The sequence below is a fragment of the Poecilia reticulata genome, chromosome 17 (genome assembly GCF_904066995.2).
Source record: "Poecilia reticulata chromosome 17, P_reticulata-male-v2, whole genome shotgun sequence".
NCBI lineage: Eukaryota > Metazoa > Chordata > Actinopteri > Cyprinodontiformes > Poeciliidae > Poecilia > Poecilia reticulata.
The window spans coordinates 7,901,283-7,913,354 of record NC_088846.1 but is presented as its reverse complement, the minus strand read 5'-3'; the positions used below and the strand labels follow the sequence as shown (position 1 = coordinate 7,913,354).

The 12,072-nt window shown below is 39.5% G+C and overlaps 1 protein-coding gene across 1 annotated transcript; it reads right to left on the bottom strand.

Annotated features, from left to right (window-relative positions):
- Positions 1-3,162: 3,162 nt before the first annotated feature.
- urod (uroporphyrinogen decarboxylase) lies at positions 3,163-11,736 on the bottom strand. The gene is made up of 10 exons (XM_008433024.3): positions 11,552-11,736; positions 8,535-8,647; positions 8,289-8,368; positions 8,093-8,155; positions 6,945-7,142; positions 6,698-6,859; positions 5,165-5,299; positions 4,765-4,865; positions 4,376-4,442; positions 3,163-3,425 (listed from the first exon to the last, which is right to left on the bottom strand). Exons 1-10 carry the CDS (start codon positions 11,572-11,574, stop codon positions 3,261-3,263), a joined length of 1,107 nt encoding a protein of 368 aa, XP_008431246.2. The 5' UTR covers positions 11,575-11,736; the 3' UTR covers positions 3,163-3,260.
- Between the last annotated feature and the right edge of the window lie 336 nt (positions 11,737-12,072).

Sequence of the window (12,072 nt, the reverse complement as noted above, 5' to 3'; positions counted from 1 at the left end):
ATTATACAATATGATCATGTATTGCAATTCGTTCTGGGACAATTTGTTGAGCAAAATTTGTTATTGTGACAGGCCTAGTGATAAATTAGGATTTAAGGCTATATTTGAAGATCTGGAGGGGTGACCCATTTTCAGTGTGACAAACTTTATGTCTAACACTTTGAATAAATGCAAACGGGTTACTGTTTGGCTGTGACAAAAACTATGGTTCAAGGTTGTTTTTTCAAAATCGGACAGAGAAGGCAATAAAGCAAGATTTAATAACTAATTGAATAATATTACAATGAATTTGAAAGAAACAAACTGATCAACATCAAGACTTAAAGACTGAAAGATAACTAAAATAGGGTTTTAAATGTGCCCTTCTTTAGGTCGGACAGATGAGGAATGAAGCAAAAATCTACTAAAAATTAACAAACGCAATTTTTCAAAACTGTCAACTAGAAGTAATCCAAATCTAATCCAGGTCAAAAGAGATTATCCGTAGAGGGCCACAGGATCACTGGGCACACGTTCATATCTTAAATATTTTGTCTTTTCTTTTTTTACTTATTATAATCTGCTCAATAAACTAACCAGACATATTAGTTGCCAAACAAACCTGTCAAATTGTTGCAGAAACAGGATTTGCAAATCATTGTACAGTTTTCCTCATGAAAAAATCATACTATGCTACATTTTTCCAATCTAAACATTTTCAGACCAGTGTCTCCCCTTTCTTCTTGCCATGTAGCCCAGTTTAATGACTGGTTCTGTCTCAGTCCATTCTGGAGTAAAAGTCACTGCATGCTTGTGGCCCTAATTACTGTGAAATTAAATTGAAACATGGTTAAGAGTTGAACACGTAGCTTAATCCATCATATTTTCTATTTTAAAAACATTTGAATTTGCCTGCATTTCGTTTGTATACGTCCTAGCGCCGTAAAACAAATAGTTTGACCCACCTTTTGCTGGCAAGCTAAATCTGTACCAGTCTTTGTTGCAAGCTGCACAAAATAGTTGTAAGGGAAACAAATTTCATTGCCTGGTTATGTTTGTGATGGTAGAACAGAAACGGGCTTTTCCTAGGAAGCCTCCCAAAACAACTGGTTGGTAGAGATTGGCTCAAGGGTTGCCATGGAAACTTAGTGAGGATAATAGCCATTTTTTGCTGTAGTTCTCTGCCGGTTTGTTTTGGGTCCTTGTCTAGCCTGGTGGCAAGAGGCCAATGGAAAATGAAGCTCTGTCTTGCATTTATACTCCACAGGAACTGGATGTCACGCATCATTAATAAGTCGACTAAAGTGCATTTGAACAACTTCTGCTGCTCTGAACCGTTTGTTTTTTTTTCCCCAAAGCGTTTTTTAAAAACCGTGAAACTGTGACGCACTACTTGAGCTGTTTATTTCTTCGGCCCCTTCGGTTTGAAGCGTTTCCCACAGGACTCGGGGACTCGCCGTTTAAAAACAGACTCCCACACCTTCCGGCAGGACACCGTCTCACTCCCTGTCCCAGTTTCGATCTCGGCGACTGTCGCGCCTCTGCCCCATTTTCTTAACCAGGCCTCAGTATTGAATCGCACATAATCAATCAAGCTCTTTCTTTTTTTATTATTCTTTCCTTTTTCATCCCAACTATGGAATATGCTTCGTTTGCCTCTAAGGCGGTGGGCAATTTTCTCTTTTCATTCACACACAGATGATCGAAATGATAAATTAAGGTTCAAATTGTTTGGTGAAATGTCTCTTAGCTTCATGTCTGATCGCTCTATTCATTTGAAAGCAAGGAACTCATTTAAGTTGGTTGGTTGATTGGTTTCCAAACACAAACCCATCTTTTAAGCCATTCTAAACCCTAAAGTTAGAAAGCTGCTTGTGGCTCTTAGGGGCCGGTATCCTGCTTGTTTTAAATCTCACACCAGCATCATCATCCAGGCTGTGATGGGCTTAAAGGCTTGTTGGTCCCTGGAATGTTACTTTCATCAACTTCCTTTCATCAGACGTGAACGGTTTGGTACAGATGGTTCAACCTGGATGTGGTTGGGTGTTACAAAATGATCAAATAAAAGTTGGGTGCATGTTGAGAAACCAACCAGTGGAAATGAGCTCTACCACTTCTTTGCTGACTTTTTTCCTCCAACACTTTCTAAAGGGACTGCATACGAACAGTGGTGTGAAAAAGTGTTTCACACCGCCATAATAGACATATTGATATAAACACTGTATTTTGTGTTTACCTGTGTTGTCTTTCACTAATACATACATTGGTTTAATGTTCTGAAGCAGTTGCATAAAATGCATAAACAAATCAATAAGGGGTTAAACATTATTTCACAACACTATATTTGAGCCTCAATGTTTTATTTTGTATCAGTGTGAATTAAAGACAATTCAAAACTAATAAACTTACTTCTTGGTGGCATATGTGGGATTTTCACTTTAGATTAACATGGAGTAATATAATAAAATGCCATTTTTCAGGGAAATGAGTTGATAAGGATGAACCATCCTTAACCTTAAGCAACATCTTGTAATGCAATAAACATCTAATAAAACTAATCACAAACTTTTTATTTTTATTTTAATGTACTCTTAATATTCAATGGGGGAATTTGCTCAGACAGGGTGCTGGACAGCAGTCAACATCTGCTGTGCTGCATTTTCCCCCTCCCCCCGAAAAAATGTAAAATGTTCCTTTAAAGCAAAAACCCTTTTAGCAAATCACCCGTTTTTAAATCCCCGTTTGTTTTTTCCTTTATCAGCTTTTCAAACGGAACCACGTTGCCTGACAAGCTACGTTATAGATTCAAATTGTATTTAGATTTTGTTTTTATGAATATAATTTGTAAGCGCCAGACTAACATTGCTGGGATAAATACTAACAATCTTAATACTCATCATCCGAGCTGCTTTAGACCTGCCAAACGGATCGAATGCGATCGCTAATATGATGCTGCAGCACTTAAGATGAGCTCTACATGCACGTCTACTTGCTAAAAATCACGCGATTGCTTTTCAATCCAACACACATAATCCACTCCTGATTCAGATAAACATCACAGCTGAAGAGAAAAACAGCTCGTCTTAGAGAAGCAACATGTTTATCCTAAAAAGCTGCACAAAATGGGAATGTGGCGTTTTGTTTAGGTTTTTTTTTTCTATCCCGATGTAAAACAGACAGTCGTTTCGGTTGATAATCTGTATTCAAAAACACATACATGATTTTCAATTAAATAATGCATTCTTTTCCACATCAGCAGTACACATCCTCTGTTCCCGTCTTCATTTTTGCTTGATCAGAAGCTTAGAGTGCTGGTGCACGGCGTCGACGAAGGCGCCGACGTTCTCCGGGTCCATGTCGGGGTACAGGCCGTGGCCCAGGTTGGCGATGTAGCCCCTGGTTCCGAAACCCTCCAGCATCTTCCTCACGATGTCCGAAATCTGTTCCTGAACCAGAGCGACGACTTAAGCTTTAGGGGATTACTTCTGAGAAGGAATTACTTACACTTACAGTCACATCGGCAAAGTATTTACACCCCTTGCACGTTTCTCCCCCGCATTTTAACCACAAAATCAAACTGTATTCTATTAGGATTTGGTTCGAAAGATCAAAAAGCAGTACATAAAACTACCAATACAAATTAAAATCATATTTGGAGACTAATTTGTCTTAAAATAATGCTGTTTTAAAAGTTTTACTGTAGGAATTTTCCCTGCTGAAAAATAAATAGCATCCCCAAAGCATCATACTGCCACCGCCGTGTCTACCACACAAACACAGAAAAAACTTAAGAAAACCAAATATTCCAATGTTTGTGGTTGTAACGAGACAAAATGTGAACAAATGGTTTGTTTAGTAACTGGGGTTGAAACAGGGCTACAACTAACGATCGTTTTAATAATCGATTAATCTGACAAAATAACTGGCACAAACTTTTTTTATACAATATTAGAGATGGAAGTAAACAAAATGTAATTCTTATTTTAAATAAAAACATTTTATTGCCTGAAATGCAATAATATATCATTCCTTTAGTGAATTTGAAACTTTATTAAAAACTTAATTAAAATGTTGGGGGGGATTTTGTACAGTTTTGGTTTATTTACTGCTCTGAATGGTTTGTTTTTTCAGCAAATGCTCTTTTCTTTTAAGTCTGTATACTCCAGTTAATGTTTAATCGATTAGTCAATGATTATTTCAAAAATTAATTCATCACAATAGTTTCAGCCCTCGGGTGAAATTAAACTAAATTTGGCTTTATTAATTATCCAAACTATAAATGGAAAAGATATTGAGATTTTCACTATTTTTCCTTTTCTAATGAATAAAGAAATCTAATTAACCAGAGTTGTTAATCTGTCAATATGGAAGTCTGAACAAACAGGAAGTACGTTACCTTTGGTGCATACAGTGCGCAGGGGTCCATGTTTCCCTGCAGGCTGACCTTCCCTCCAGTACGCTCCCTGTACACACACAGAACACACACTTGTTAATCCTTTAACCAACAGGTTAAGTATTTGATGAGTGGAGCAGGAAACGCAGATGTTTGTTGACTTAAATCCTGCACCCAGTGACAAACTGGGAGGAGGGAGAGAGAGAATCGGGGGTGGGTCCACAGCAAATGGTTAACCAGACCCACCAACACTGCTTTAACTAGACACTTAGGCTTTTAGCTGCCTCCCAGGTGTAAAAGCAACAAGAGAGGAGGATCGATGTAGACTCACAGGGTAGTCAGAAGTTTATATGAACTGGATATGTGTGTGTGTGTGTGTGTGTGTGTGTTACCTTGCTGATCGGGGGTCAATGGTCCAGTCCAAGCTCACCACTTCGTAGTGAGATTCAGAAAGCTCCTCTAAGGCGTAGTGAGCATCCTTCGCAAACACAATCTGGAACAGCCAAACAGCAGACACAGCACAGCTGTGATCAAATGCTGCCACCTACAGGTAATCACATGCCACAGCACTTGGCATCATTTTTATTGATCCCATTAGGGATTGGGTGTTATTTTAGCAACATCATGCCAATGAGGGAACACAAGCCATCTGAATTTGTTCAAATCACAGGTTGGAGAAAGAATGAATGGGATCACTGCTTTAGAGGGGTTGCTGCCCCTGGTGACTTGAGTGCACTTAAATCAGATGGCGTGGACTGATGTGAAAGCATCTTTGGACAAGGCATCTCTCACCATCGGAACATCCTGTCCCTTCTCCTTAAGTCTGTCCTTGACGCGGCGAGCGATGTCTCGCAGGTACGGCAGGGAGAACTCCCTGAACTCCACGGGGCCCAGGATGCCGGCGTGGGACTCGAACACCTGCAGGGCCTGCAGAGCGACAACCCAATGAACAGGTTCAGCTAACCTCTGACAAAACAAATGCTTTTCCACAAGTTTTTTTTTTTCTTTTTTTTTCTGCAAATACAGACAACCTCGGCTGGGTAAAATTAGCCAGTTAGTAAATCACCTGCCACTCGGTAGCGAGTCAAAGCTGCTCATCATTTCTGAGCAACGGCGTTCTCTTCCAGCGAATTTCCCCATGTGCATTAGACCTGAGCGTGTAGGCAGAGAGAGGACACTTGCTGCAAGTGGTTGAGTAAGGGCGATGCAATGTGAGTCACTGAGTGGGTCATTACATCGAGGGGGGAAAAAAACAGCAAAGTTGTACTTTAATAAAACTGGAAGCTTAAATCTAGTTTAGCTAGATCTCTAGACGTGTTGAGTCAGGAGGATTGAATCTAAATGCACAGAACTCTGACGATTTTTATTATTTTAGGGGAACATTTTTGAAAGGCGTGTTAAATTAGATTAACATTAGATTTTGTTACACACAGCACAGTGAACTGTGTTGTGGGTAGAACTGTTGCAATAAATCAATTAATCGAATGATAAATTAAGACGATCCCTTTGGTCTGGTTCATTGGTCTCAACTAGCCTGTTTTTGAAGGACAGTTTTTTCTTACATAGACCTTATGATTTGGTTTGTTTGTTTTTTGGATATTTAAACTGCCGTCCTGTCCCAGTGTTTAAAATTAAAATTCTGGTTAAGATTTACTGATCTTTGTGAATGTGTTTCTGTGTTATTCCACCATTACCACCATATTACTCTAAGGGTCTCAAAACAACAATATCGTTTATTGCAATAACTTCTGGGACAATTATTGTTCGGCAAAATACTCCTCGTTGTGGTGGGGGAAACGCACAAAAGAAAAACGCAAAGAGAAAGCAGAACACAACACATCAGTAATGATAAAAAGATAACTGGAAATACTAAAATGTTACATTCATGCTTACTTTGTGTCGGTCTAAAAAAGAAAATCCCAATAAAATATGTTGAAGTGTGGCTGTTAGAGGCCAAAATGTAAAGGTTTAAAGGGATGCAACTACTTCTCTAGACACTTAGACTTCTAAAGAAAAAAAGTATAATTGTATTACTAGAATGGCCCAACCACCAAATGACTCACGACAACTTTTGTTTCAAGGCTGTTTTTTGCGGTGTTTTTTTTAGGAAATCAAAAAGAAAATGCTGAATCAGATGTATTTCCTGTTGATGTTAAGGAAAACCCGTCTCCCTGTAGATTGTAGGCGGGAGCTGGAGCAAATCAACATTAATCTTCGCAAGTGTCATCCTGACCTGCCCTGCGCAGCATGAATCATGTCCTTGTTGAGTGCGTTTCAAGTGGCAACGCATTTCTAAACGCGTTCTGAGAACGGAGGGGTTCTGACCTGCGCTCCGGCCGCTACCTGTCCCACCAGGTACTCCACGATCACGTCGGCCAGCATCTTCAGCAGCATGTGGCTGGAGTCTGGGTGGCGGTACAGCCAGCGCTTGGCTTTGGAGTGGGTGGTGGAGCCGCCGCCTTCGATCATGTACGACATCAGGGTCCACTGTGGCGCGACAAAACGGTTAAAACGCTTCTGGGGTTTTCTAGACGTGGACCGACCGCCGGGCGGGTCTGGGTTTCTCTCTCACCGGCGCGCCCGTGAAGCCGATGAGCGGCACTTTCCCTTCGATCTTGTGTCTGGTCAGAGTGATGGCTTTGAAGACGTAGTCCAGCTCTTTGTTGACGTCCACCTTGGCCCGGAGCCGCTGCAGGTCTTCGGGTTCCTTCAGCGGGTCGGTGAACGTCGGGCCTTTGCCGGTCAGCATCTGGACTTCCATTCCCATGGCCTGAATGGAAGGGCAAAGACAGAAACAGCTCCATGTTTATGAAAAAAAAAAACACAAAAAAAACTGAAAATACAAGTTGCATTGTCTGTGTAAATATTCTCACGGTAATACCCTGCAAGACTAGATTTTTTTTTTATTGATACACTAAGGATTCATATTAAAACCGTTGCTAGACTAAAAAATTTAAATATGGAGGATATTCATATTCTCATCCAAAAATAACCAAACACTCATTGTACCTCGCCAAAATATGAACACACCTTGAATCCTCATGCCGTATTAAGCAATGAATCAACTGCATGATAAATTAAGATGAGCTCGATAAATTCCTTTCTGATGAGCAATACTTTGTTTAGAGACTTCATAATCCATTCTCTATGGTTTAGGTTTTACTTATTTTTTGTTTGTTGCGTTTTATTTTGGATACTTAAAATATCTCCCCGTTCCAGTGTGGAGTGTTGTTTAGAAAATTAGTGTTTTAGCCTTTGAGAGGATGAACTTGCATTATTATGCCATTATTAATATATCACTTAAATGGTCTCAAAACTACAATATTATCGTTTATTGCAATAATTTCTGAAACAGTTTATCAACCGGAAACATTAGTTGTCATCATGGTGGACCTAAGTAGATTTACGTCTGTGCGATTTCACACCTCCACGTGGGGCGTTACAGAAAAATGAACCAATTAGGTCAATTCTGCACTGAATTTTATTTCAGGGTGTCACACTAAATAAAATACAAAGGGCACTTTGAATTGCGTTGTTTGCTGAAAATGTGCTACATAAATAAAATTACCTTACCTTTTACAAAACGCACTGTAAACATACACCAACTTTCTTTCAGTTCATCAAATATATTTTACTTGAACCAGACTAGTGGTGTCGGAACGAATCCTCCATTTCCACATGGACACGTTTAATGACCGTGGCTGTTGCTAGGTGACCCACCTGTGGGATGACCAGGATGTCAGAGAAGATGATGGAAGCGTCGAAGGGAAAACGCCTCAAAGGCTAGAAGGAGAAAAGCGATTATTTCAAGGTGAATTGGACTAACGGCTTTATTAATCCAAGAAAGCTAAAGAAAGCTCTCCACCAAATCAGGGCTTTTATTTTTTTCCCCCCTAAATCCTGTTTGGAGTTTTACCTGCAGGGTGAGCTCACAGCAGTTCTCAGGAGACCTACATGTGTCAAAGAAGTCCTTCCCTGCTCTGATCTCACGGAACTCTGCAGACAAACATTCAACGGTAGGAAAGGGATTACCGACAGACAAAAACTATTCAGTATAAAAAGATGGGAAAAAAAAGATTGTAGGATATACGATGTCAAATAGTTTTCACATATAGTCAAGAGCTTTCAGCATCTTTGTAAGAAGGGTAAAGGTCATCAGTACCTGGTAAGTACCTCCCAGCCTGCCTCATGCACCAGACCGGGACGTGTTCAGGTTCTTCTCCTCGTGCCGCTCGCAGGAATGTATCGTTCTTCAGCTCAGGAAAGTCTTTGGGGCTGGAAGGAAGAAATATCCAGTTAGAGATGCACAAAAAACCAACGGATAGATCAGCTTAATCAGCTGAAGGCTTAACCCTTGTATGTAGAAATGGGGTCCAACCGACCCCACACACGTAAAACTTGTATCATTTGCCATAGTCCTCTACGTTTGCCTCAGTCCTCGCACGCACAAGGGTTAAAAAAAAAAGAGTTGGATTATAGTTTATAAATGAAGTAGGTTCAAAGTTGTTGTTCTTTGTTTTGTTTAAACAGGAAGTCAAAAGAACCAATAAAAAGTTTCTTAAAGGGAAAAAGTTTATGCTATGGAATGAGGAAACCTGCTTTATCCATTTGAGCATCTGACACTTTTTTAAGAACTAAGGAGAAATGACACCAATACAAAAATTAAATTAAAAATGTTTTCTAGCTTCACATATGCAATGTAATGACGGAGGGATTATACTACATATTATCCTGCCGTTATTAAAATGGCAGGATTCCCCAAAACCCTCGAGTTTTGGGGAAACTGGAGGGTTTTGGGCTCAAACCCAGCATGCTCCATAAGCTCAAAACATTAAAGTAGCTAAATGTGCTCTCAGCCTTCAATCAATCAATCAATCAATCAATCAAATTTTATTTGTATAGCACATTTCAGCAGCAAGGGATTTCAAAGTGCTTTACATAATTAAAATAAAAACAGCATGTGACAGTGAATAAACAGATTTTTTTTAAAGAAAAATAAAAAAAGGTTAAAGATAAAAACATTAAAACCTGCACCCCTTGTAGAACTTCAGTTAAACGTCTCACACCTCAGAGTTTTAGTTAAGATGTCGTTTAACAAGGATTCTCACACCCCTAGATATAGATTTGTTTAACTGGGACATTTTCCGGAGGGGCTTTACATAGACAGTGTGAAAGAGAAATAAAAAGAAGTTTATAACTAGATGAAAAGTAAAGATAAAAACATCAAAGACATCAAAACCTGCACTCTAACCCTAATTTAGCCATAAGCAACTCTAAACAGGTGGGTTTTAAGTTGAGATTTAAAAGCACCCAGTGTTTCAGCTGTTTTACAGTTTTCTGGAAGTTTGTTCCAAATCTGTGGTGCATAGAAACTGAATGCTGCTTCTCCTCGTTTAGTTCTGGTTCTGGGGATGCAGAGCAGACCAGAACCAGAAGATCTGAGGGATCTAGACGGTTGGTACAGCAATAACAGATCTTTAAGGTATTGTGGTGCTAAACCGTTCAGTGATTTATAAACTAACAGTATTTTAAAGTCTATTCTTTGAGCTATAGAGAGTCAGTGTAGGGACTTTAAAACTGGTGTTATGTGCTCTATCTTCCTGGTTTTAGTGAGAACCCGAGCAGCAGCATTCTGGATCAGCTGCAGCTGTTTGATTGATTTATTAGTCAGACCTGTGAAGACGCTGTTGCAATAATCAATGCGGCTAAAGATAAACGCATGGATGAGTTTCTCTAGATCTCGCTTAAATATAAGTCCTCTAATCCTGGAGATGTTCTTCAGGTGATAGAAGGCAGACTTTGTGACTGTCTTTATGTGGCTCTGAAGGTTCAGGTCAGAGTCCATCACTACTCCCAGGTTTCGGGCCTGATCACTGGTTTTTAGTTGTAATACTGCTCTTACAAGAAACATGCAAGAGATGCGAAGGGTTCTTCTTTTTTAATATATATTTTTGATTAGCATCTTCAGCTAATCAAAAATATGAGTCGGCTTATTCGCTCTGACTCATAGTGGTTGTGGATCATTTATCACGAGGAATTGTTTGACTGTGACTAAGCTTTTTTTTTCTTCCTGTTTTAGAAAAGAATTACCAAAATTATTTATATTCGCCAAATCCCAGAATAACGGGAGACGGGATTAAAACCCAGAGGTTTGCATACATTTTATTGCCATTAGATGGAACAGAATTACATCTTAAAGCTGAACGGCTCGGCTCACAACGATTTAGATTTAGTTGGTTTAATTAGTTGCTCCAAAATTTCCACATATTCTTTCTTCCTCACGATGCTGCAAAACCCACGCAACATGATGCTGCCACCACCGTGTTACACAACTGGGATGAAGTTCTAAGGTTTAAAACCTTCTCTCGTTTTCTCTCAAATGTCTGGATGGTCATTAGGGAGACCCCGAGACATGACTCTGAATGCAATTGGAATATAATCGGGCTCTTAATATTTGTTTTGAAGGAATGGCTTCTTCACATCCGAATGGCCTTTGTTTGTTCCAGACTTGTTTCCATGTGGGTAACTACACAGCCTTACCAGTTTCAGTCAGTCTTTTCCTTTCGTTTGGAGCTTACATTCCCAAATTGTTGAACAGCCTAACATTTAGACAAAACAAAAAAAACTTTTGACACTGAGAATCCTGAGCTGACCTGCCCTAAGTGAGAATGACAGATAACCCTCTTCTCTTTTCTTATCATCTGCCAGCAGCAGAAGAAAACGGTTGAATAAGGATGGATCCCAACCGCGTAAGTCAGAGAAATGTAATAAAAAAGACATGAGACTGAGATTAAGATATAGTTTTTTTTGTTGTTTGTTTGTTTTTTTCAAATTAAGACTGAAAGAATGAACTATTTTCTCGGGTGCACTTTCAATGAGTAAAAGTAAAAATACAAAAAAATAAACTAAGAAAAAGCATTTAAAGGTTTTTCAAAGAGGAAGTTTTCCTGTAAATGAGCCCCGTAGGAGGAAATACGGACTAGTCATGCCGGTTTGTTTTTAGTACATTTCTGATAAAACGTGATGAATGAAGAAGGGGGCTCGTTTATGCTTTCGTAAGAATGACACATGAAGGTTTCATAAAGTTGCTGTTCAAGCAGCTAGCTGCCACAAAACCCGCTGCGGTTAATCCTGAAGCAGAGTGTCTGAAGGGGCCAACAGCAGAAGTAGGTTACTTACAGGATAAAGTCGTTGTTGCTCATGTCTGCGGCGCTGAAGAAGCGACAGGTTTACCTAAAAGCTCCTCTGGCTGCGTCTCAAGTCGTCAGTTTGAATCTGCGGCTCGTCATTTAAACTGGCCCTGCTGACTGCGAGAGGGTACGGCCATGTTGGAAGATCACGTGACCGGTCACCAGGGCGAACTGACGTTTCAAAACAAAAGCCTCTGTCTCGTTTTATAATCTTTCAGTCGTTACGAATCTATTATGACACAATATCATGACTATTATGTTTTTTTTTTCTACATGGCATGAAACTCACTAATTTAATCAACTGCAATTACAGAGAAGGTTGTGGTTTGAGTGAGTAAGTTGACTTCAAACCACTGTACGGCCATTAAAGCTGCTGTATTGAAGGAAGGCAGATCTAAACATTACTGTGTCAGAACGTGGGTCAGATTATCTATTTTATTAAATTATATTTTTGTATATAATCCTATTTCTTTTAAAAATTTAATGCTAAACACCTTTCAATATTCAGTG